The sequence below is a fragment of the Gopherus evgoodei genome, chromosome 13 (genome assembly GCF_007399415.2).
Source record: "Gopherus evgoodei ecotype Sinaloan lineage chromosome 13, rGopEvg1_v1.p, whole genome shotgun sequence".
Classification (NCBI taxonomy): domain Eukaryota; kingdom Metazoa; phylum Chordata; order Testudines; family Testudinidae; genus Gopherus; species Gopherus evgoodei.
The window spans coordinates 29,144,784-29,170,554 of NC_044334.1; the positions used below are offsets into that span (position 1 = coordinate 29,144,784).

Below are 25,771 nucleotides of genomic sequence, written 5' to 3' on the forward strand. Positions count from 1 at the left end.
CAGAGCTGGCTCCTGACAGCTGCAGGGACAACTTTTCTACAGAGCCTGTTTTTTTCCCTCCCCAACGCTGCAGCCCTCCCCCAGCGCTGCCCCTCCTGGGGCAGAGGGGGCTGGGCCTGGGACAGAGGGGGCTGTTTCGGCTGGGCCTGAAGCAGGCATGGAGCTGTGGACCAGGGGCCATTGCTCTGTAAATAATGCAGCAATAAAATTTCCTTCGCCCCTTCTGTGTCCTGAGCTGGACTGGGCTGCTGGGACCCTGGCCCTGCCGCATCAAGCAACAACGTGTGCCCTGTGGGGACTGTCGTGGGGCTACGTCTCTGTCCCATCAGCCTCTTGTGCCTCCCCCCCATTCTGTGCTCTCTCCCTCCCCAGCAGAAGAAGAGGGGGGAGGGCTGCCTGCAGGGGACTGTGGCCTCTTCCTCTACAGGGAAGGGCAGGCCAGGCCAGCCAGCCCTGTCCCCACTGCACATTGGGGAGGGGCCATGGGGGAATGTTGCGGAGCAGGGGAGCCAGGGTGCGCACAGGGCTCGGGGATGGGGGGCATTTTGCACATGGGCGTGAGGGGACAGGACCTAGGGCCCCAACTTCCCCAGGGGAGGGAGGGAATAGCCCTGACTTCAAGCTGCCCCCGAGGGCAGTGCGGGCCAGGGGAGCCTGGCTCAGGAACGCCTCAGAAGTGGGGCAGCAACTGAGCTTATCTGCTATGCTGCAGGGAGTCAGGGCCCCCACACCTCACCTGGGACACCTCTTACCTCTGCTCTGCCAGCTCTAGCCCATGTAGCTCCTGTGCTGAGGGCGGGGGGCACTTGGGGGGCCCCACACATGCAGTGAGCTGCACACGCAGGGGCCATGGCCCCTGCCGCTGTGCTCCCAGCACAGGGTGGGGCAAGCGGGCGAGGCAGAATGGAGTGAGCCCCCTGGCTAGCTCCCTGGTGCTGCACAAAGGGAGGCTGGGCCATCAGGGACCACCTGTGCCTAGCATTCCGCTTTCACAGGCCCCCTCAGCCCTGGGCTGGGGCACAGGGGATGGCATGGAGTGCTGGGGGGGGCACCCCCTACTGAGCAATGCCATGCAAATGCTGAGCCAGCCCAGCCTGCCACGGGAGAGCTGCTGGTGCAGCACCTGTGCCCAGGGGGCTGCAGGCACCATTAGCCAGCCCCAGGTCCTGTGGTAACCCTGCCCCCCCCCCAGCAGATACCAGTTCACCAAATCAAAGCACAGGGTGGGCACCTGGGGGTGGGTCATTTATTCCATCAGCTGCAACATGGTAGGACCTGGTGTGGGAGCTCTGCCCCACTGCCAAGCCGCGGGCCCCAGGGCAGCCAGACCCACACACGCCCTGGCAGCTGTGGGTTGTTCCCTCCTGCATGGGCACTTGTGCTGCAGGACCAGGCCAGGCTCTGTGGGTCAGTGACCTCCCTTGTGCTGCCCCACTCTGTCCTGTCCCCCTCTGCTCTACTCTCCCTTGATCCTGTCCCTGTGCCCCTGTTGCCCTGCTGGCTCAGCCCCTGCCCCAGCCACGTGGGTCATGGCTACTGCCCTGAGTGACCCTGACATGCTCCCCCACACAGCCACAGAACCAGCCCCCCCCAGGGCTGGCACTCAGCCCTCCTGCCCCTCTGGGTGGCTGGCACCCTCCCCTTTGGAGACTCCAGGTGGGCCCCTAGAAGGTGCCTCAGCACCCCTCTCCCTGTCCATGTCATCATCTGGGCCATGGGGCCAGCCCCACTGTCTCTCCTCTTCCCCAGCCTGCTGCGCCTGGGTGTGGGCAACGGTCTTGGCCCAGCCGCGCGGCAAAGGAAAGCTCTGCTCCAGCTGGGCTCACCGCCCATGGAGGACTCACAGCCAGATCCCCCAGCCACATCCTGGTAGTCTCAGGCTGCCAGCCCTGCCTGCACTGCTGGCATTGCCACTGACTGCTACCAGGGGCCCTGCCATGCCCCGTGTCCCAACTCCCTGGCCTTGCTCATGCCCTATGGAGTCCATGCGGCAGGCTGCCCGGGGAGCACTGCCCAAGGCCCCATCTCTGAGCTGATGGAATCGGAGCTGGGGCTCAGGCACACAGCCTGGGAGGGAGGGTTTCACGGAGGAATGGGCACTGCAGCCCCGCCGAGATGTCACTGCGCTCCCACTACCGGGCCCGGTGGGCGGATGGCTTGGGTGAGCATCCGTGGGGAGCGGAGTGTCCGTGCAGTGGCCGATGCCCGGGCAGCCCCGGGCAGGGCGTGTGGCTCGTGAAACGGCTGTTGCCTACGTCACACCAGCAGGGACGGATCACAGCGCACCTGGGGTGGCCCAGTGCGGGCAGGAGAGGTGGCACACGAGGAAGCACACGGCAAGCTCTACACAGGGATCATTGCACGTGGGCGTGCAGAGGCCAGGCCCAGTAGTCATGGCACAGTGCCAGCTGCTCGGCCCTGCGTGGCTCCAGTGACAGCCGCAGCAAGCGGGGGGTCCTGGCTGTCCCTGGAGCCGCTCCCCTCCTTGGGCGAGGTGCTGAACAGGTTGGCAGCCCCGGCGGTGGGGCTGGTGGGGCTCATCCTCCTGGTAGGGTAGCCCTGGTCTGCGCTCGCCCTCCTTGGGCCCATGGCCTGGTCGACTGTCTCCAGGCGGAGCGCGGGCAGCAGGCCGAGGTTCCTGGGGTTGGCCCTGGCCAGGGGGTTGTCGTCAGAGAGGCACCAGGTGCTGCAGGGCTCCCCCGCAGTCCTGTAGCCAGGGGCACGGCTGCTCTCCCGGCTCTCGGCAGCCCGCGCTGGCTCCTTGCTCTTGGCATTGTGCCACAGCGGCTCCTCCTTTGGCAGCTGGATGCTGGGGATGTCGCCTTTCATGAGGCGCCGGCTCTGCGGGGACGGGCTGCGGCTGGCCCCCCGCTCGCGGCTCGTCGGCCTCAGGATGAGCCCCTGGAACTTGGGGAGGCTGGGGCTGCGGCTCCGGTGGCTCTTCATCTTGCTGGGGCTTGGGCTGCGGGACTTGGGCGCCAGCAGGACTAGGGTGCTGTTGTCCTCCTCCTCGGAGCTGGCACTCGAGCTGTCCGTCTGGCTGCTGCCCTCCTCCGATGTGGGCAGCGAGATCTGCACACCCAAAGAGACAGCCAGTGAGGAGACAAGGCTGGCACTGCCCCATGGGGAGCGCGTGGGGAAAGAGGGTGTATCAGGGCAGGCAGTATACCTGGCCGCTCTCCCTCATGCCCCTCACTGTCCCACACAGGATTCAGCTGCCAGGGGGCCGGGGGAGGGGGCGGGGAATAGACATGTCACAGCACCACTCGGGGCAAGGCCAGCCAAACTTCTGTGATGTCTGGGCAGCAGCTGGGGCCCCAAGAACCCCCACCTCATTTAGCTCAAACCCCAGAGCTCCCCCCCTTGTACCTGCACAGCAGCCGCCTCCTGCACCCCATGTCCCCACCTGCATAGTGCCCCGCCCCCTGTGGACACACCCAGCAGGAAGTTGCTCACCTGGAAGGGTTCTGTCACACCAGTGATGCTGCTATAGTTGTTGCCGTAGTAACCGAGAATGTATTCGCCCTTCCCTTTGGGTAGCGCCTCCTCTGAAAACACCACCTACAGCCCCGGGGAGAGCAAGGGGGCGTCAGGGGCCGTGCCACACATACCGGACGGGTCCTGCAATGCACCCGGCCCACCCCCACCCCGGCATGGCCGAGCACCCAGCGGGGTAGCTCAGACGCAGCCCTATCACAGTGCCCCTTGGTGTACCCAGGAAGCACATCTAGCACCCAAGGGCATTTCTAAGGGGACAGGTGAACGCAGAGCTGGCAGATGGAGCAGTGCCCTGGGCAGCGCTCAGAGAGCCTCAGGTGCTGGACGGGGCATGACACTAGTCACGAGAGCAGGAGCGCCGAGAGGCCAAAGGGGCTGAGTGCCTGCTCGCTGGGAGTAGGGCATATTCCCATAGGTGTGCAGGGACCCTGGCAGCCAGGGCCCATGGGCACAGACTGCAATGCAGATCACCACCACTGGCAGCCGTTGGCTCCAGCTGGCTTGCATGGGTTTGTGTGATCATTTACCCACAGGGCAGGGGCGGTCTCCATGCTGAGAGGGGCTGTCTCCACTGCTCCAGCCCCATGGACTGTCCTACAAGCTGTAAAGCTCCACACCTGGCCTCGGGCTGGTGCTGGTTCTCCAGCTCCCCCTCCCACACACATACACCTGGCCTCTGGTACAGAGCCACCGCCCCCCGGCCTCCGGCTGGTGCTGGTTCTCTAGCTCCCCCTCCCCACACACATACACCTGGCCTCTGGTACAGAGCCTCCCCTCGCACACACACACACACCTGGCCTCTGGCTGGTGCTGGTTGTCCAGCTTCCCCCCTCCCCCCCCCACATACACATCTGGCCTCTGGTACAGAGCTCTCTCCCCCCCCCCACACGCACACCCCTGGCCTCTGGCTGGTGCTGGTTGTCCAGCTCCCCCCCCCCACCTGGCCTCTGGCTGGTGCTGGTTCTCCAGCTCTCTCTCCACCCCACACACACACACAGGCTCTGGCCGGTGCTGGTTCTCCAGCTCCCCCTCCCACACACATACACCTGGCCTCTGGTACAGAGCACTCTCCCCCCCACACACACACACCTGGCCTCTGGCTGGTGCTGGTTCTCCAGCTCTCCCCCCCCCACCTGGCCTCTGGCTGGTGCTGGTTCTCCAGCTCCCCCCCCCCCCACTTGGTGGCCCCCAACACAACCTCCCTCTGGTGCAGGATGTCCTGCTAACAGTGGCTCCACCCAGCCTGGAGGGAGGCTGCCCAAGGCCCCATGGGCCGGGAGATCCAGAGAGCCCCAGGCTGTGTCAGGGACTGATGCTCACCTGGCTGGCAAGGATGCTTCGCACAGCATTATGGGGGAGAAGAGGGGGGGCTCAGCGGGGTACTTGGGAAGCAGAGGCAAAAGGAGCAGCCAGCAGGGGCCAGCTGGGTGCATGGCAATGAACGGGGGCTGTGCCATGCTCACACACCTGGTACACGCTGCCCTCTGGGTCCTCGTGTTTGGCCCACACATACGCCACGTAGTCCTTGTGGTGCCTGAAGCCCACCTGCAGGGAGAGAAGTCCAGTGGACAGCTGGACGGGACCAGGCCCCAGCCACCCAGAGAGTGCCCAGTGCTGACCCCTGCCCACCCATGTGCCTTGCAGTGACTCCCAGCCCCACCCGCACCCCTGTAACACTGACCTGCACGACCCAACCCCAACCCCCAACCCAGCCACACCGACACCAACCCTATCACCAGACCATACCCAGCTCTCATCCCTGACCTCTAACCCCAGGGTGCTCGATTCTGACCCCTAACCCCAGAGCACGCCTACCCCGACCCAGCCTGGTCATACCCCCAGAGCCAACCCTCAGCTCCCAGCCAGCCTCTGCCAACAGCCAGGCCTCATCTGGGGGCTCCATTTAACACACATGGGGCCAAATTTTCAGAGGTGCTGAGCACCTGCAGCACCCACTGCCTAGGCTCAGCCCCCTACCCCCCGCCACAGCCCCAAAGTCCCGAGCTTTCAGAACTGCCAGGTTTTGCCCTCGATGTACCTTGAGGGCTCTGAGCTGCGAGGGGCTCTCTTCCCCGGCGGTTCCCAATCCCCATACAGACAGTGCACTGGGAGACTCCCCTTTGTGCACAAGTCGCCCCCACCCCCCAGTCCCAGTCCCCAGCTGGGCATCCAGGAACCAAGGCACCCAAATCAGAGGAGATGCTGGCCCAGGAGTCTGCCTCTTCTCCTCACCACAGGGCGGCTTGGGTGCCCTTGGCCAGCCCCGCAGCCCCGAGTGCTAGCGGGGGTTGGGCTCACCCATTGGGTGTTGGGGGCAGGGGACACATCACTTCCAGCCATGCACCTGCCATAGCAGCAGGGCCCCGGGTTGGAGCAGTTAGCGAAGACCAGGCTCTGCCCCAGCCCCTCCTTCTCCCTCAGCTGCACGGACCCAGCACAACGGCACCCGGGGGGGGCGGGGGGCTTGGCACGCAGCAGCAGGCAGCTGTAACCCAGGGGACCCACGAGCCCCTGGGGAATCCAGTAGGCAGCAGGGTCAAGAGGGCAGTCCCTGCTGCCCCACAAGGGGTGAACAGGAGAAGAGGGACAGCCCCTGCTAGGAAGTGGAGCCAGACTCCTCCCTGGGGTGAACACACTGAAGCCAAGAGGAAGGCAGGGGGCCTGGCCAGCAGGACCCAGGGAGCAGAGCCTGGCCCCAGCGTGGAAAGCAGAGATCCTGGTGAGGGGTGCAGGACGGCATGTGCATCCCACACTGTGGCTGGCTAGGGGCAGGCGATCCCTGCAGACTGCTGGAGTCTCTCTGCCAGGGGATCAGTTTCGCAGTGCAGCCCTTGGGAGCCTGCCTCGCAGCCCCAGCTCGGCACAGGGGGATCTGAAAGTCACATTGCCCCACTCCTGCGCCCAAGGCCCTCCCTCCGCTGTAAGGAGACACCCAGGCGAGGTCTGGAAAGGCTCACCCTGCGAGTGCCAAGGACGCCTGCAGCCCGCTGGGGCTCACCTGGGGTCCATGCTCACAGAGCCCCGGCACACAGTGTGGCTGGTTGCCAGGTGGGTGGTACAGAGCAGCACTGCAGCCAGGGATGCCAGCACCAGGGGCGTCGGCTCCCCTGCTTCAGGCCATGGGCAGGCGCCTCAGGAGGGGAAGGGGCAGCAGGCAGTGGCCGCTTAGGGAGCCAGGACAGCCTGGCTCTGAGTGGCAAAGCTGTGCTCTCACAGGACAGCTGTGCCCCCACAAAGGAAACTAACCCCAGGACACCCCGTAACAGGCACCAAGCCCTGCAGCGCTCCCCATTCACCTGCTGAGTGCACAGACGCAGGGGGTAGGAGAGGACACAGCTCTTTTGGGCTGTGGGACTCTGGGGGCTGGGGAGGGAGGAGCCCCGTGGAGCCTGCACCCTCTATCTCCACCACCAAGGGCAGGAGACACCTGCCTTCTTGTCATCCCCCAGCCACCTGGGCCTGCTCCCCTCATGCCCCCAGCCACCCCTCTCCCGCTGCGTGCCCCCAAGCAGCAGCAGAGAGGCTAGGAGCACCCGCAGGTGGGCCCCACACCCTGCCCCTCTGCAACTCAGCCCACCCGCAGCGCAGCCCCTTACCCGGTAGAGGCCTATCCAGTCCCAGGAGCTCCTGTGGAAGATGGTGGCCATCTTGTATCGGACAATGGCTTGCTCAGGTCTGGACCACTCGTCGGCCACTTGAATCTCAACCAAGGGCTTGTCGGTCTTGGAGGCAAACTGCCAGGGAGAAGCACAGGGCGTGAGCGGAGGAAGCTCTGCCAACACTGCTAAGCACCTCCATTGGGGGGCTGGACCCTCAGGGCCGTGCCCAGAGCCGCTCCACCAGACCCAGACTAGTGCTGGAGAGAGCCAGCCACCCCTCCTGGGGAGCTCCAGAGGAGGCGACGGACTCACCTGCACGGCGAAGATGGCGGCCACAGGCTTGTGGTCGCTCACCACGTACTCCATGTGGCTGCAGTAGCAGAGCTGGGTCACAGCCAGGCTGGTCCTGCTGGGCCTCCGGCCGCCGGGGTTGTGTGGGGCACCGCAGGACTTGATCTTCCAGAGGATGCGGTCGGTCCAGGCTGGTTTCCGCTTCTTGGCGCTGTGTGGCACAGGTGGGCACCATTCAGTTGGCACAGGGCAAAGGGGTCTCCCTGCAAACCACCCCCATCCCCAGCGCAGGCTCTGTGGGAGGGGAACGGAGCACAACTTGGGAATGCTCCCTGGTGCAACTGCAGGGTCTCCCCGGCAACATGGCAACTGCAGCCTCCCTCATGACAAGCCCCATGCCCCCCGTGCCGACACAGCCGCCTGTCCCCTCTGCCCATCCCCCTGCGCCGACACGGACGCCTGTCCCCTCCGCCTGTCCCTATGCCCCCCGCGCCAACACGGCCGCCTGTCCCCATGCCCCCCATGCCAACACGGCTGCCTGTCCCCTCTGCCCATCCCCCTGCGCCGACACGGCCGCCTGTCCCCTCCGCCTGTCCCTATGTCCCCCGCGCCAACACGGCTGCCCGTCCCCTCTGCCCATCCCCCTGCGCCGACACGGCCGCCTGTCCCCTCCGCCCATCCCTATGCCCCCCACGCTGACATGGCCGCCCGTCCCCTCTGCCCATCCCCCTGCACCGACACAGCCGCCCGTCCCCTCCGCCTGTCCCTATGTCCCCCGCACCAACACGGCCGCCCATCCCCTCTGCCCATCCCCCTGCGCCGACACGGCCGCCTGTCCCCTCCGCCTGTCCCTATGTCCCCCGCGCCAACACGGCTGCCCGTCCCCTCTGCCCATCCCCCTGCGCCGACACGGCCGCCTGTCCCCTCCGCCCATCCCTATGCCCCCCACGCTGACATGGCCGCCCGTCCCCTCTGCCCATCCCCCCATGCCGACATGGCCGCCTGTCCCCTCCGCCCATCCCTATGCCCCCCACGCTGACATGGCCGCCCGTCCCCTCTGCCCATCCCCCTGCACCGACACAGCCGCCCGTCCCCTCCGCCTGTCCCTATGTCCCCCGCACCAACACAGCCGCCCGTCCCCTCTGCCCATCCCCCTGCGCCGACACGGCCGCCTGTCCCTATGCCCCCCACGCCGACACAGCTGCCTGTCCCCTCTGCCCATCCCCCTGCGCCGACACGGCCGCCCGTCCCCTCCGCCTGTCCCTATGCCCTCCGCGCCAACACGGCCGCCTGTCCCTATGGCCCCCACGCTGACATGGCCGCCCGTCCCCTCTGCCCATCCCCCTGCGCCGACACGGCCGCCCGTCCCCTCCGCCTGTCCCTATGCCCCCCGCGCCAACACGGCCGCCTGTCCCCATGCCCCCCATGCCGACATGGCCACCTGTCCCCTCTGCCCATCCCCCCGTGCCAACATGGCCGCCTGTCCCTATGGCCCCCACGCTGACATGGCCGCCCGTCCCGTCTGCCCATCCCCCTGCACCGACACAGCCGCCCATCCCCTCCACCTGTCCCTATGCCCCCACACGACATAGCTGCCCGTCCGCTCCGCCCATCCCTATGCCCCCCTGCGCCAACACGGCCGCTCGTCCCCTCCGCCCATCCTTATGCTCCCCCGCACCGACCCAGCCGTCCGTCCTTATACTCCCCGTGCCAACACGGCCGCCCGTCCCCTCCGCCCATCCCTATGCCCCCCCGCACCGACCCAGCCATCCGTCCCTACACCCCCCATGCCGACATGGCCGTCCGTCCCCTTTGCCCCCCCATGTGACGAAGTGGGAATGTTCTCAATGTTTTCTCTGAGTGCTGTGTGGGTGCCTCAGTTTCCCCTATGCATTTCTCGAGTGTCTAGGGGTGTGTGATTGTTGCAGAGCCCAAGGGGGCCAGTGTGATGCTATCTGCACAGAGAGTGGCCGTACTCTATCTCCTGGCAACAAATAGCCTGGGCCCCTCGTCTGCTAAGGTGCCAACTGAAGGTGCTGGAGAACAAAGAGATCAGGTGGCCTCCTGGCCCGGGAAAGACAAAGGCCAAGGGGGTTCAGTTTGGAGCTGGCTGGGAAGATGAAGGGGAGCCCAGATGGGGTTCTTGCCTCCCTGTCCCCCTGTCCCCTGCCCCGATGGACCTAAATGAGAGGGTCTTCTTGTCTGTACCTGCAAGGCCTGTCTTGGACTGTGTTCCTGTCGTCTAATAAACCTTCTGTTTTACTGACTGGCTGAGAGTCCCGGTGAATCGCAGGAAGCTGGGGGTGCAGGGCCTTGTTCTCCCCAACTCCATGACACTCCACACCAACACGGCTGCCCGTCCCCTCCGCCCATCCCTCCACCCCCGTGCTGATGTATCCTCCCATATCCTCCTCCCCCCAATGGTGTGCCTGCCCTATGCCCCCCGTCCTGGAGCCCCGGCCCCAGCCCCCATGCAGAAACTGCTTCAGTAACACTCCCTGCATGCATCTGAGGAAGTGGGTATTCACCCACGAAAGCTCATGCTCCAAAACATCTGTTAGTCTATAAGGTGCCACAGGATTCTTTGCTGCTTTTACAGATCCAGACTAACACGGCTACCCCTCTGATACTTGACTCCCTGCTTGTATTCTGTCAGCATCCTGCAATGATGCAAGTGATACCCCCATTCCAGAGTTCGAGACACCCAGTGCCCACCCTCACCGCTAGGCTCCCCAGTCCTCTCCTCTGCCTCTCCCTCCCCACGGCAGGCAAGTGGCTCACGCCGCACCCCTACCTGGTGTCATACTGGTTGGTCCCCACGTCGAACTTGAAAGTGGGCGGGAAGTTGAGGGGCCCCTCCTGGAAGCCGCTCAGGATGGGCCAGGTGCCCTTGGCGATGTTCAGCTGGGGGAGAGGATCAAGGGAAACAGACAGCCATTGGCAGGGTCACCCTCAGTGCAATTCACACAGGCCTCCCTTCCAGCCTCCACAGCCCCCCTAGTTCCTGACCCACTCCAAGGATGGGAACGTGACTGCTGACCCTGGAGAGGGGCTTGGAGTCAGGGGGTGGCTGGAGTGAGGCCTGAGTGGACTGGGAGCCCATGACCCTGGCGATTCCCCTCCCCACTTCATCTTCTTTTGGAGACAGCCCCGGAGACTAAGCTGAGCCTGCCATTAACACCTGCCCTGGGGAGCCCCAGTGGCCATTCCCTGGAGCGCAGGGGAGGACGGGCTGAGCCCCTGCAGACTCGGGTTGGGGATCTCAGCCAACACCTGTTCCTGCCCTTGGAGCCCCAGCTGATAGCACAGATGCAGCCAGCAAGATCTGGATCCTTATGCAAACATGTTCCAACAGCTTCCGGCAACACAGGCCAGGCTGGGAGGACTTTGCCCCAAGCACAAGCCTCTAGGAGTGCCAGGTGGCTCCTGTGCCATCTGCCCAGCCTCAGTGCAGCTCCATGGTGCTCAGGGTCCCCGTGGGCAGCATGCCCCAGAGCTCAGCGACTACGGCCTCGCATCAACCTCAGAGCCCATCAGTACAGAGATGTGTCTCCCCTCGCCAGGCTCCCACGCTCCCCAGGGAGTCCCCGCCCGGCCCCCACGCTCCCCTGGGCTCTGAGAGTCATGCTGGGCTTGTGCATCAATAACAGAGATTGTGCTCTGGGAACACAGGGAGCAATTGCGTCGGCGATGCACAAGCCAGGCTGGGCCCCAGCTGCCCCGCACCCCACTGGCCCTGCAGGGAGAACGGGATGGGATTAAAGTAGCTCTGACCCACACCCTAGGGAGCAGGCAGAGAGAGAGGAACGAGGCACTTAGCACATGCCTTTCCTGAGCAGCCCCAGAACCCAACCCTCTTCGGAACCCCCAGACCCCTCCAGGCCCCCTTCAAATCTCTTCCTAAGGGGGATTCCCCAGGGATGCGTTGGCTCCTCGGCCCCACGTTGCCCTCAGTGCCTAGTATGTGGCAAAGGAAAGCAGGAGAGTATCTGCCGGCCCCCATTCAGCACCGCCGAACGATAACTCAGAACCGAGCAAGGGATGCACCTGCCCGGCCGGCCTCTCACCTGGTCCTTCTCCCACAGCTGGCTCAGGATGCTGTTGTCGATGGCGTACTTCACAAAGCGGATGTCCAGGCTCTCGATGCGGAAGTTGAGGTCCCCAAACCAGAAGACAATGCTGAGGAGAGCAAGGCAGGACGAGGGTGAAGAGGAGGCGCCATGGTCCCTACACAGCACCAGTGCAGCATCCCTAGGGGTGGGTCAGCTGCAGCCCGGAGACAGGACACGACTCCCTCAAGAGCTTGCAGTGAGTGAGGGACAGCCGGGGAGAGCGCTAGGAGTCCTGGCTCCCAGGCCAGGGATCCAGCCACTGGGCTGCGCTGCCTCTGAGAACTGAGGCCCAGGGAAGTGTCCTGGGTAAGGCAGTGGGGAGGGAAAGTCCCTGCCTGAGACGCCAGCTCCCGTAGCCCTGTCCAAGGAGGCCAGGAAAGGCTCCTGCGCAGCACCCAGAGTGATGGGGCACGATTCTCAACAGGTCGTGGTTAGAGACACAGCATCACAGGGTCTCGCTCATCATCAGACTGCTCCCAGGCAGGCAGGAGCCAGGAGCCCTTTACCTGCTAGCGTCTGGGACCTCCCCAGCCCTGGCACAGCCTGGGGAGCTGGAGCATAGCAGTGGGATGGCAGGATGGGTTCTGGGCTGTGTCTCAACTTGGGCTTCTGGGAGCTTGTGGGCTGCAGAGGGCAGGGCAGGGGCCTGGACACATAGGGGGCCTGGATGCACAGAGCGCTGTTGGGTGGGGCCCTGGAGGCACACAGGGAGGCCTGGGATGGGGGGTGTTGGGCAGGGCCCTGGAGGCACACAGGGGGGCCCGGGATGGGGGGGTGTTGGGCAGGGCCCTAGCAGCTCGGGGGGCCCAGCAGGGGCGGCTCCAGGCCCCAGCACGCCAAGCGCGTGCTTGAGGCGGCATGCTGCGGGGGGCGCTCTGCCGGTCGCCAGGAGGGCGGCAGGTGGCTCCGGTGGACCTCCCGCAGGCTTGCCTGCAGAGGGTCCGCTGGTCCACCGGAGACTCCTGCCGCCCTCCCGGCGACTGGCAGAGCGCCCCCCGCAGCATGCCGCCGTGCTTGGGGCGGCAAAATGTCTAGAGCCGCCCCTGGGGCCGGAATGGGTGGGGCCCTGGGCAGGCAGGGTCAAGCAGGAGCTGGGACGTGTGACTCTGGCACAGAGATGCCTGGGGACAGGAGTCAGTCTCACCCAGCCGCACAGGCGCTCAGCAGCCCAGCCGCGCGGGTGAGGGAATGTAGGTCAGTGCTTTGCCGATAATGCGCTGGCCGGCTGCCAGCCCTGCTGCTCCACTGCTGGAGCGGCTCAGGTGCGGAGCCAGCAGCCCTGGGGATAATTAGCCGAAACCTTCTGCTCAGATCATCAGACTTTCCATGGATCAAACGGGAGAGCGCGAACCCGGGGCAGAAATTTCCACTGCCAGGTGCCGGCTGGTGAGGCTGGCCTGGGGCCTGCAGCCCTGCTAGCACCAAGCAATAGAGCATGGTGGGAAGCGGGCAGAGCAAACCACAGCCTGACGGGCCTGGAGCAGACTCCCAGCCCCCCCGCTAGCCTGGAGGAAGCCATCTGCCAGTGCAGGAGAATGGCCTAGTGCCCAGCATGCACCCGGGTGGCTGCTGCAAAGCAAACCCAGCTGGGCTTGGGACTGAAGGACCAAGGGAGGCCCAGGACCCAGATCCACGTGGGGCCCACACAGCACTCACCAGGGTGAGGTGCTGGCTTGTGATTCCCAAACAGAGCCCCCACTAGGAACCCTGCTGGACCCGAATCTGAGCTCTGGGGGGCAGGACATGGCCCGTTTCAGAGGGCAGAGCCGCAGACTCAGCTCCCAGTCAGAGATGGGGTGGAGGTGGACAGGAAGTGGAAGGAGCGGGGTGGGGGGGTACATACTCATGGTCCAGGATGCCGCTGGCTGCGTGCCCCTCAAACTGCTGCATGTTGAGGATGGTGGTGAAATCCTCCTTGCGCTGCTCGGCCTTCTCCAGGTGAGCTGGCAGGTGGCAGTTCAGGAAACAGACCATGTGGCCGAAGACGGAGAGCCGCACGCTGACCCCGCCTTTGTTGCCCTGCTCCAAGAGGAACCCAAGCTGTATCATCGGGGGCGTGGAGCCCCCCAAGTCACCTCCCCCCAGCCCTGCCGCGGCCCCCTCCTCACCCAGTAGCCGCCCAGCCCAGTCCTGGTACAGTCCGTCTGGATGTCCTGCAGGAAGGGGAGGTGATAGTACTTGGCAAACACCAACAGGATCACACCCTGCATCCGCACCGTGCTCACCTGCAACAGGGAGGGAAGGGCGTGAGGCAGGGCAGCTGTCCGAGGGCTCTGGCCCTGCATGGCAGGGGACGTGGGGCTGTGGTGCAAGGCTGCGCTAGAATCCCAGCTCTGCCCAGGTGCCCTCGGCCCAGGCCCTCCCTGCCTCAGTCTCCCCATCTGCCAGCCAGGGCTGATGGCATTGACCCACCTTCCCAGGGGCAGGGCTGACAGGACTGCTCAGCGGTGGCACAACGCTGAGCGGGGTTTATGCGCCAGCCAGGGCAGATGGCTGCCACTCCGAGCATGCAGATCCCACAGGCTACAGGTCCCTGCAGGTTGCTGTGACGGGGAGCACCCACCGTGTCCTGTATTTGGTACCCAGCCGGCACCCTGCTCCACAACGTCCATTCCCAGGCAATCACTCTGCAGCCAGGCTGACGCCAGCATGCGACTGTCCCAGGAATGGATCCCGCAGAGCAGTCTCTTGGCAACAGGTGTCACGGCGTGTGGGGGAGTCAGAGCCCTGCACCTCCGGTTTCCTGAGATTCACCAGGACTCTGAGCCAGCCAGTAAAACACAAGGTTTATTTAGCCGACAAGAACACAGTCCAAGACAGGCCTTGCAGGTATACACCACATGCCCCCCCCCCCACCCCCAAGGTCCATCTTGGGGGTGGGGGGGCAGGGAGGCCAGAGCTGTGTCTGGGCTCCCCTCCATTTTGCCAGCCAGTTCCAAACTGAAACTCCCTCCAGCCGTCTCCCTCAGCCCAGGGCCGGCTCCAGCTTTTTTGCTGCTCCAAGCGGCAAAGAGGAAAAAAAAAAAAGCCACAATCGGCGGCACTTCGGTGGCTGCTCTACTGCACTGCTTCATTCTTCGGCAGCAATTCGGCAGCCGGTCATTCCCTCCGGGAGGGACTGAGGGACCCGCCGTCGAATTGCCACCGAAGACCCGGATATGTCGCCCCTTTTCATTGGCCACCCCAAGCACCTGCTTCCTGCGCTGGTGCTTGGAGCCAGCCCTGACTCAGCCTCCCCCCAGCTCCTCCCCTAGCCTTTGTCCAGTTTCCCCGGGCAAAGGTGTCCCCTGGCTCCAACCCCCCTCCTGGTTCTCATGTCCCATGCTCAGATATCCTCCCTCGAGGAAAGTCTCCCATCCCCAGTGCAGACAGTCCCAGCAAAACTCCCTGCAACCTTCCCAGGTCAATACTCCCCTCTCCTTGCTGCGTCACAGGCACCCACCCGGCATTCAAAGAAAACATGAAGAACATTCCCACTTTGCCACAACAGGCGCTAGCCCAGACTGCCCAGCGGGGCTTAGTTCCCTGGATGGGGGGGGGGGGGCACGTAGGACTTTGGATCAGGCCAGAGCATGGCCAGCAGGTCAAAGCCAAGAGCTCCACATGCCCTGCGCTGGGGGCTGTGCTGGCCCCACAAGGAATGGGGGCAGCGGGGCAGTGAGGGACCAGCATGACGGGGAGATATGCCATGCTGGCCGGGCAGGCTGGACGGTGAGTGCTGTGAGCCACAGGGCCATGGGACGGGACAGGGCAGCTCCATGGGCTCCAGGCCACAGGGTAGATCCACTGGAGATGGGGTGGGCTCAGGCCCCCATGGCAGAGCAGCCCCCACCCTTGTGGTGCTGGGGAAGACCTGCCCTCCACTCCTGGGCCCAGGTAGAGTTAGGCCGGGGAGGAGCCAGACAGCTCTGCCCCCCTAGCAGCTGGGGCCCCCCATCAGAAGAGTTTAACTGTGCTTGTGACCTCCCAGTCTCAAGCTGCCATGGAGACAGCTGTGAGGACATGCACAAAGGGGGCCGGGAGCATTACGATCACAGGTAGAGGTTCATGGATGGTGCCTGGCACCAGATACCACTGTCATGAGCTTTGTATGTTCTCCTATGCCCCACCACTCCTGACTCCCCACCGGCTCCCCTCTACTCTTCAGCTTCATCCCTTTAATTCAAAGAAGTACCCCAAACGGCACTGATGGAACAAGAAGCACCTCATGCCTCGGATTCTCAGTACCTTGCAAAGGTGGGCCAGGGTGTCACTTCTCTGTGGTGCAATGAGGGACACTGAGGCAGAGAGCAGGGACGGGCCTTGCCCAGAGTCACCCAGTGAACTGGTGGCAAGGCCTTGCTATCCCTGTGCGTTGTCTAGGGGTTAGAGCAGTCTCCTTCAAATCACCCCCCACAGGGAGACCCTGATATCCGGGATGGGGAATGGTGTCAGCATGCCAGGCTGGGGGGTGGGGGGAGCGTAGGGAGGCCCTGGCTTCCTGCACTCCTGGGTGGAGTCACCAGTTTGATTTAATCAGCTTCCTGCTCAAACCAAGCAGCCCTTCGAGCCCAACCCCCCGTACCAATACAAAGTTGAAGGGACTCAGCACGTCCATGAAGAGCTCACTCCACTGGTCCGTGAAGAGGGCGTCTTTCAGGCGCTTGTTGATCATGGAGTTCACCTCCTGCAGCCTGGAAGGGAGACAGACAGGTCTGATGGCAGGCTTGGGCAGACTCCCCAGCAGCCCTCCAGCCAGCGGGCACTCCTCCCTGCCAGGAGACTGCCTGGGCCCCAGCTCAGGGCAGCCCCCTCAGATAGAGGCAGAACCCCAGTGCTGGAGGGACCAGGGAGATGGAAATTCCCCCGGGAGAGTCCCTGCCTCTGGCAGTGGAGGGGGCGAGTCAGGGTGAGTCAAACACTACAACTAGCAGGGTGGGGCTTAACCACCAGGCTGGGGTCCTGGGGACCCCATGGGGGTTCTGCACCCCTATTCACACAAAGCTACATGCAGCTGCTGACAGAGGCTGTTGCCTCCCACAGTAACTGATGCTGCACTTGGAGACGTCCCAAGAGGCTGTGCGATTCCCAGCGTATTGCCAGCCAGGCACTAACCCGAGGGCATGGCCCTGCTTTGGGGCAGCCTGTCCAAGGAGACCAGGGAGCCCCGACACCAAGCCTTGAGCTCCACCCTCCTGCCAGGGTCTCTAAGAGCCTCAGAACAGCTGCGGCCCCGACATGCTGCACGCCTGGGAAACCCTGGCCTCATTTCCCGAGAGGGAAGAATCAGGCTAACGACGACTTTTCAAAGACTCATCCTGACGCAGACATTCAGTCACAGCTGGTGTGACAGTGCCACTCTGAAATGGGTGAGAGGCTCCGGGGTTTATTGACAGACGGTATAAAAATATATCGGCCTCAGCTGCTTATAAGCCCATCAGTAGAAGAGGCTATAGACGCTCATAAGCAACCAATTGACCTGCTGGTCTCCAACAATCAATTAAACATTTATTAAAACATCGGTCATTGACGCGCTCCACACAAAGTGCAGGAGACCAAGTGTTCTCCAACCAGGTGCTAGGAACAACCTTCCAGAGGAGACCAGAGTCCAGGCATCTTCAGGAAATGCCACAAAACCTTCCTCTTTGGAAAAGTCTTTCTGCTATGAGACTGGGGCAACTCTGTGACCCTCGTCTCCCCTGCACCCCAACACTGGCACCCCAATCCCCTTGTGGGAATGGTTGGGAGAATTCCTACAGTGAATGTTATTGGTCAGGGTAGTTCACCACTGGGACAGCCTGCCAGGGGTAGCGCTGAATTCTCCATCTCTCGCTGTCTTCCAGTCCAGGCTGGCTGATGCCTTTCTGGAAGATGCTTTAGTCACAAGTTGGGACTCAGTACAGTGGTAACTGGTGACATCCAATGGCCTGTGATATACAGGAGGTCAGAGTAGATGATCTAAGGGCCCCGTCTTAAATGCTATAAAAAAAAATCTGAAACGGAAAGTCAAAACCAAGAATCGTCCCAGAGTTTTGACCCCAGAAAAGAGAAATGCCAGACACTCCATGAACTCCATTAGTGGTTTGGCTATTGCTATTGATTTCATGTAGAAGGCACCCAGATGCTATGGTGATGGGCAGCAGGAAAATACCCTAAAACAGGTTAACCCTTTATAAAGGGTCCCTGCCTACCAAGTGTGACTGACAGCACAGTCCATGCGTGAAGTGGCACACTCACCTCTCTGATCCCTGGGAGGTGTCTCCAGAGACACTTAGCCAATGATGTCTAGTCCGTGGCACAGCCCTGGCTATTCCACTGCTGCTGCCAAGCCAGACTTTAACTGGCCACAGCACCAGCATCCTCCATCGAGAGGAAGCAGCAGCCTCCCTTTGGGTCGGGCCAAGGCGATTACACAGGCTGCACTGGCAAAGGGGAGTGAGGAAGGCTGGGACTAGCAAGAAGAGCCAAGGAGAGTCAGGCACCCAAATCCCATGGATGTTCAAAGGGATTGAGGTGCTCTGCTTTGGCTGGAGGGATCTGCTTGAGGATTCCTGTCGGGTCAGGCTGGGAGATGGGAAGAGACAAGCCGTGCATGGAGAGATGCGGGGTGGTGGATGCTCCTTGGAAGCATTCTTCACAGGGGGCGCAATTCTGTCCTGTGCTGAGAGCCTGGGAAAGGCCTCGGGGTCACATACGGCCACTTATGGGGTAGGCCTCTCGCAGGCTCTCAGCTCAGGCCTGAACTGCACCCTAAGCGAATTCAGTGCATTCAGTAGAGGCAAGAAGCATGTGCAATGCCACTTGGTGCACATTGTATGCAACTGCTGTGTTACTAAACAGTCTGGGGCCTGGGGGGCCCAGCCATCTCTAAGCCACCATAGTTCCACCCAGGTTTGCACCAGCAGTGGCTTTACATGATAACAGCCTGCCCCAGCTCAGCCCAGGCAGCTGTTAACAAAAGCAAATGGTAGGAGACACTGCCTCAGGGATAGAATCATAGAAATGTGGGGCTGGAAGGGGCATCGGGAGGTCAGTTACTCCAGCCCCTGCGCTGCGGCAGGACCAAGTCAACTAGACTGTCCCTGGCAGGGGTTTGTCCAACCTGTTCTTAAACCTCCAGTGACAGGGGTTCCAAGCCCTCCCTAGGGAACTTGCTGGTTGAAGACGTCTCATCAAAAAGCAGACAGGGATTAAAAAAGTGCCAGGCCCTGGGGCAGAAGTAAGTGGGCCAGAGGTGTCACAGCACCTGGAGAGCCCTAGGAATGGACAGTGATTACAAACGAGCACGGGGGATTGAACCTCCCATGCCATGTGTGACCCCCGGCCTGGAAGGGGGAGTCCAGCAGGAGAGAGACCAAGCCCACAAGCAGCCTCATGTGGCCTGGAAGGTCTCTGGGAGAGGGACTGTCTCTGAACAATGGAGCCCTGATCTCAGTTCGGGTTCCTAGGTGCTAACGTAACCCACTACAATAGTACCCAAAGGGCCTGTCTTTTTCTTGCACTTTGGCAACGCTCGTCCGCTTGTCGTGCCAACAAAGTCTCTGTGCATTGTATTGGGAGCTGCCTGGTCGGTAGCTCAGAACTACATTAAGTGTTAGCGGGGGCTGGCTCCAATCCAGCTTGAAGAGAACAATGGATTCATGCCCTGGAGGGCTGCTTACTATGGCCAAGGGCTGATTGCAGAGGGAAAAGCTCCTGCTAGACTTTGGAGGGGACGGTGAACTGTCCCAATCCTGAGAGGAGCAGGGGCATTTGTACAGGCTGGGCTCTGCCATGTAGGGCACACAGGGATCGGGGAGCGAGGAGAGCTAGAGGGTGGATTTGAGGGGGTTAAAAAGTGTTTGGGCTACTTTTACTGTTAGATTTTGATTGTGTGTTTTATTGCGAACCACCTTCCTTGCTGTGCACGCAGTGTGCAGGAACAGCACGCGTGGGGAGCTAGGACCATTGGTTGGGCTAGTGGACAATTGCTTTTGGTGCCCTGCTAGCCTCTCTGGGCCCCATCTCCTGCAGGGCACCCTCCTTCAGCCCCCACAGTGGGGCGAGGAGGCTCTCTCGGCCCAGGCTCCCCTTACCCAATGGCGATCATGTCGGTGCCGTTTGTGTCGCCTGTGTTGAGGTGCAGCAGGGACGTCACGTCACTCGGGGGCATGGCTGTGCCAACGTTCCATGTGACCACGGTGATCCTTGGAAAGAAAAAGGAGCTACGCTCAGTTTTGGGACAAGGGTGCCCAGCCCCATTCCCTCCTCCACAGTCCGCTTACCCCTCTGCCTCGGAGCTGCTGCCCTGTGGGGGCAGAGAACCGGCCATGATAGAGGCTAATGAATGCGGCAGGTGTCTGGAAAGGCTCTGCCCAAGGAAGAGGCTGCTGGGCATCCCGCAGCATTGAGCTCAGCTGGGCTCTGCCAGCACACGGAGCGGCTGCTAAGAACACCAAGCTGGGCATGCTACACATCGAGTGCACTCAGCACCCTGCTCGTGCTAGCCCAGGGGCGCGCGGTCCACACCAGGGCACAGGAGGCCCAGTGCTCAGCCCTGCCTCGATGTCCACACCTCGGCTGGCCTGTCACACGCCCAGCTGGCAGCAGGAAGGCCTTTACCTGCAGCTGTGTCTTCTGACCACTAGAGGCCACTGTGGAGCCTCTGCCCCTCACCCGCCACAGCACCAGGCTGGCCTCAGGCTCCCCGCAGCCCCCCCATCACCAGGAGCCTGCTAATCCCCAGTTGTATCAGCAGCCACCCACCCCAACAAGCTTCCTGGGGCTGTGCAGCCCTGTGACTGCTCCCTCTGTCCCACTGCTCAGGGTGGGACTTGGTGGTTCTAGTGACATGCAAATTACTTGCAAAATGTAACTTGACTCATTGGCGTATTTGCACAAGATGACAGAGGACCCAGGTGGGATAGGGCAGTGGCTGCATCTGAGCCCCTGGGGACGGGTCGTAGCCACGGGTCACACACAAGGCTGCAGCTGACCCCAGCCAGGAAACTGGTGCAGAAACGGGGTCTCTTGTGGGGCTCTCCCCGATCCAGGAGCTTGTTGGATTCTGGGTGGCGTTCAAGGGGTTGGGTTTGAGCTCTAAGCCTTCAACCACCTAAGAGCTGCCTACCGGAGAGTCAGTCCCCACAAATTCATAGGAGAAAGAGGGGTCTGTGGAGGGAATGGGGGAAGACACTGGAGCCCACTCCCCTCCCCACAGTCTGCCCTGGCTTTGAGGCATGTTGCAGACCTGGGGAAGGAAGGGAGGAGCAGGCAATGCCTTGGCATCTGGGGGAAGATGGGCTGTTCCCTCTGGAGGAGTTGCTGGCTCTCTCTTTGGGAAGGACTGGGATTTGTAGAGGGGCCTGGAGCCCAGGGCAGGTGCGTACTCTCCTGGCACAGAACTGCTATCAGTCACGCAGTGGCACTGAATGCAGGCCCACCAGCCCCACTGGCCAGTTGAAGAGGCTGAAGAAGGTGGATTCCGGCTGCAGGGTGGGTGTATGGGGCAGGCCGGCTTGGCCTGGATCCCAAGCTAGGGAGCTGGATGGACAGACAGCTACATGACTCTCTCTGGTGCCCTCTGAGCCCTGGGCCGGGATCACGTTCCCAGCTGCTGCCAGGTCGAGGAGCAGTCGGCAGGCAGGTGGCACATGCCCCACCTGCCCCAGCCCCCTAGAGAGGGCTCTGCCCATCCAGACTGGGCTGGGCAGGCGGCTCCGACTCTGCTGAGCATGCTGCAGGCCTTCTGCAGAGAGCACTGGAGCCGGGAATTTCTCTGCTCCTCGGTGCTGGCACTCAGCCAGAGCCTCTCCCGGTCCCCCTCGCCCCCAGCCCACTGCAGCAGGGCTCCGAGCATGTTCTGGCCCTGAAATACGCTCCCCAGCCCCCCAGGGAGCAGACTGCCCCCCCTCATTGCAGCAGCCCACGCTCACCGGAATGCGCCGTTCTCCTTGGCCTTGCCCAGCCAGCTCAGGGAAGTCTTGGGGGGGTCCATGCAACCAGGCAGTGCAAGGGAAGGGCTGCTCCTCCCATATGAGGGGAACTCCTCAGACTCAGCCTTGGCCAGGGTCATGCACTTGGAAGGGCCGATCCTTCCCCCGGAGAGGAACTCGCTGGAGATGGCTTTGGGGAGGCTCACGGGTCTGGAGGATGAGCCACTTCTCCCCTCGGAGATGTAGTCACTGGACTCTGCCTTGGGGAGTGCCTCTTTCCGCTCCACAGGGAGCATCTTCCTGGAGGGCCCTTGATCCAGGTGGCAGGGTTCAGGGAGCGCGGATCGGCTGGGCGACTGGCTGAGCTTCCCAGTGGATGCCGGGCTGGGGTGGGAGGTGGGGCTGCCGGCACCCGGGGACAGTGGGCGGAACTCCATCGGGGAAAGCAGGTTGAACAGCTGGGCCCCACCTGAGCCATCGGGCTGGGCTCTGCTGCTCTCCAACACCTCAGGCTGGCTGTGCCTGCCTGGGGACCTCTCCTCAGGCCCCAGCTGCTGGGAGCCCTCAGGCTGCAAGCGAGGGGAGACGGGATGGAAAGGGTCAAAGAGGGTGTCGGGCCTGGAGCCCCTGTGCCCCAGGGGGAGGTTCCCCCCGGGGTATGCTGCTGAGATTGGCCCACTGGAGCCCTCCGGCTGGAACCGAACTGAGCCCTCTGCACTGAATGGGGCCACGAGGGGAGCAAACGGTCCCGGGGAAGTGGCAGTAATGGAGCCCCGTGGCGATAGAGATGGGGCCCCCATGGCCGAGGCCTGTCCCTGGTCCTTGTTCCCACGGTGAGCCGGCTCCATCTGAGAGACAGAAGAGACAGGGAGTGCATGAGCCCCTGCCACGCTTGCGTCCCCTGGCCCGGGACGCTGGACCCCACCTGTCCCTGCACCCTGAGACACACTCATTCTAGGGACGTCCCCCTTCCAGGGACACCCCGAGACGCACTCCTTCCAGAAACACCCCCTCCCAGGGACACCCCCCTTCCAAGGACACCCGAGACGCACTTCTTCCAAAGATGCCCCCCTCCCAGAGACACCCCCCTTCCAGGGACACCTGAGATGCACTCCTTCCAAAGACGCCCCCTCCCAGAGACACCCGAGACACACTCCTTCTAGAGACACCCCCTCCCAGGGATACCCGAGACGCACTCCTTCCAAAGACGCCCCCTCCCAGGGACACCCGAGACGCACTCCTTCCAAAGACGCCCCCTCCCAGAGACCCCCCTCCCAGAGACACCCGAGACACACTCCTTCCAGAGACACCCCCTTCCAGGGACACCCGAGACACGCTCCTTCCAGAGACCCCTCCGCCCCTGCTGGTACAACAGACCACAGCGCCAGTCCCATAGCAGGCTTGAACTAGCAGCCCGAGGGTGCCAGGCTTTCAGCTACCATCAGGCCCCCTTGCGCTGGGCCCCCAGAGCCACCAGCCCCTGGGAACAGCTTGGCCTCGGTGTCAGACGTGAGGCCCCTTCGTGTGAAAAGCATCAAGCTTGGGGACCCAGTTCCTGGCTGGCTCGCCGCACGCGCTGTGGGGCTGACGGGACGTCCCACCTGCCAACAGGGGGCTGGGCTGTGGGTAGCGAGTCGCTGGCACCTGGGGAGAGAGCGAGGCATCGTTCTCCCTCCATGGAGCCCTGCACTCACATGGCCCCTCCATGCCCTTCATTTCCCCTCTCCAGCCGGCTCAGACTTGCTGACACTTGCACTGGTCCCTTAACCCTTCCAGTACCGGGGACGCCGCTTTGAGGCTGCTGGCCCGTCGGGCACAGGACCCCACGGCCACTTGGCTCCCTCCAAAGGCAGGGGCTGCTGTTTGCCCTGGGAACATCTGCCGTTGCTGGCAGGAAGGGGAAGAGGAAGAGGCCGGCTGGCTCTTGGGTAACACGGGTGCTGGGTGTCAGCTCGGGCAGCCCTCGCAGCAGGGCGGGGGCACCACGGCAGGCCAAGTTACTGGAGCCAGAGCCTGGCACAACCCCATGAAATCCCCCCAAGGGCCACAGAGATGGGGGGCAGCAAGCACTGGACAGCAGAGCCAGCCAGACCCTCCACATCACCAGGCTCTGTCCTGTCCCTGGGCACAGCTGTCCCGCTGGGGAGTGCCAGGCAGGTCTCCTGGGCTCTAGCCCAGGCACTCCCTCGGGGACCAGCCCCCCAGTTCCCCCGCCTTTCCAGAGCTCTGGCTCCTGCACTAACTTGCCAGGAGAATAGCCCAGCCGGGGCAGCGGGGGAGAAACCAGCCATCATTTGACTCACCTGCCAAACCCAGCGAGTCTGGCACCAGGTGGGCGAGAGGTCGGCGGGTGCTACCGGAGGGAACCCGCCCCCCAACCCGGGGCACAGGTGCGTGGGACCTCGGCCAGGCCAGGTGGGCGAGGGAGCAGAGCCGGGCGGCAGCCTGGGGCCCTCGCAGCACTGGCCAGCCCAGGACCCGGCCTCACTCGCCCCTCAGGGGTCCAGGGCCCGGCACGTCGGGAGCAGCTGGCGCGGCACGCGTGGGCAGCCCGGGGGCTGCCTTTCCCCTGGCGCAGGTGTGCCCGGGCTGCCCGCCCCGCGGGACTTACCTGGCGGTGGCTGCCGCAGGACTCCGCCCCAGCCTGCGGGGCAGCGGCTCTGCTCCTCCCCGGCCCCGGCCTCCGGCTGCTGCGGCTCGGCTGCTCCATCGCTGCCTCCCCGATGATGCTTTCAGCTCCCTCCCGCAGCCCAGGGACTCAGTGATGTCATCAGCCCCGCAACCTGCTGGAGGATTTAAAGGCGCAGGAGCCCACCAGGGTGCCACCGAGCGCTGCCAGCCAAGAGGGCAGCGGGCTGGGCAAGCAGAAAGGGGGGCCTGGGAGCCCCTTGCCCGCCCCGGGGTGGCACAGCTGCCACCACAGGTTCTGTTCCCTGGGTGAGGGCACCCGCCGCCGCTCTGCCCCACTGGCACAGGGCTGTTGGAGACGCTGAGCGGAGCAGGCACTGGGGGTCCCCTCTGGGATTCTCAGGGGGTATCGGCATTGAACAGAGTGGGGCCGGGGCCTGGCGCTGTCGGCAGGATTAGCAGAGCTCGGAATCCCACACTGGCCAGGAGGTGGGACCTCATCACACAGAACAGGGTGTCAGGGGCGGAAAACGCCCCTATCAGATGCATGTGGCACTAAGGGGCGCTGTGCAGTATGGAGAGGGGGGTGGGCTTAGAAGGGGCAATTTGCCCATGCAGCCAGTGCTGACCCCGTTGCCGCAGTATGGCACTAAGAGGTGCTGTGATGCAGGTTGGCAGGGGCTGGAGGGAGCTCTGAGTGGCAGTAGGGGGTGCTCTGCTGCAGGGAGCAGGATGGGGGATTGCGGGCTGGTGCTGCACTGGGGCCCAGCACCAGGAGAGCTGACAGACCATCCGGGACGGGGCACTGGGAGCTGAGCCTTCAGGCGAGGGCAAGAGGCGCCCAGCACCCATACTTCCAGGCCTCTGCCCAGCTGCCTGGCACTGCCCCCTGGCACTGAAAGGATCCCTGCCCCTCTCCACCTGGGAGCTCAGCTGTCTGACCCGGCCTGTGACTCAGAGACAGACTAGACCTGCCAGCCATGCCCTGGCTCAGGTGCTGTGGGGAAGCAGGATCAGGACCAGCCCAGGAGGGAGACGGCAGGTGAGGCTGCCTGTGTGGCTGTGGCTGCCCAGTGGGGACTGCTTGGCGAGGGGTGACTCCCACAACGTGTGTCCATGGGGGCAGCAGATGAGAATGTGGACACAGTGTTGGGAGTGGGCCTTGCTCAGGGAGGAGAACAGGATCCTAGGGCAGGCCAAGGCCCCAGGGCTCAGAGGAGGCAGCCCTAGAGGAGAAACTCTTGCAGATCTGTGCCTGCAGGGATGTGTTCAGGGCCCATGTACCAATAGCAGCATGTGGCAAAGCCAAGAGGGCTGGGGCACATAGGGAAGGGGGCACAAAGACCTTGGGGTCCTGGCATAGAACACCCTGAATCCCCTACAGAGTCTGGGGCGTGCCCTGTGGGGGATGTCCCATCCCAGACCTATGTTCCCAGGTGGAACAGTATGACCTGGCTCTGGCCAGACCCACCTGTGAGTGGAGAGGTGGCAGACGATTGCCAAGCTGGCCACAACCCCCCTGGGCCCACCCCACGAGGGGCAGGGAGACCCTGTTGGACCAGCTGAAGTAGGAGCCCCCGATGCCCCTGGAGATGGGGGGTGAAGAGGCTGTGACACAGTAGTGAGTGGGGCGGACAGACCTGGGAATGTCGCCTAGTGTTACTAGCACTGTCTGCATGGGGGCTGGGAGAGCTGGGGGTGACTTTACTTGAGCGATGATACCCAGCCTGTAACCTGAGCCGGAAGGGGG

General features: G+C 63.3%; 1 protein-coding gene across 2 annotated transcripts; it reads right to left on the reverse strand.

Moving 5' to 3' along the window:
• Window positions 1–1,241: 1,241 nt before the first annotated feature.
• Window positions 1,242–24,095, reverse strand: INPP5J (inositol polyphosphate-5-phosphatase J). Of its 2 annotated transcripts, none has more exons than XM_030582542.1 (13): window positions 24,005–24,095; window positions 21,394–22,241; window positions 19,555–19,665; window positions 16,065–16,173; window positions 13,609–13,725; window positions 13,344–13,519; window positions 11,456–11,567; window positions 10,183–10,292; window positions 7,410–7,599; window positions 7,095–7,232; window positions 4,966–5,043; window positions 3,457–3,561; window positions 1,242–3,072 (listed from the first exon to the last, which is right to left on the reverse strand). In XM_030582542.1, exons 2-13 carry the CDS (start codon window positions 22,239–22,241, stop codon window positions 2,392–2,394), a joined length of 2,775 nt encoding a protein of 924 aa, XP_030438402.1. In that variant the 5' UTR covers window positions 24,005–24,095; the 3' UTR covers window positions 1,242–2,391. The 2 variants fall into 2 exon arrangements, with proteins under 2 accessions (XP_030438402.1, XP_030438403.1); XM_030582543.1 differs by lacking the exon at window positions 24,005–24,095 and adding an exon at window positions 23,697–23,736.
• Window positions 24,096–25,771: the final 1,676 nt, after the last annotated feature.

Coding starts and splice junctions, on each gene's coding strand:
- INPP5J (XM_030582542.1), bottom strand. CDS start 22,241: ATGGAGCCGGCTCACCGTGGGAACAAGGACCAGGGACAGGCCTCGGCC. Junction 13,520..13,608: donor CTGGGCTGGGCGGCTACTGG/GTGAGGAGGGGG, acceptor CTCTTGGAGCAG/GGCAACAAAGGCGGGGTCAG. Junction 3,562..4,965: donor CAGAGGGCAGCGTGTACCAG/GTGTGTGAGCAT, acceptor CCGGGGCTGTAG/GTGGTGTTTTCAGAGGAGGC.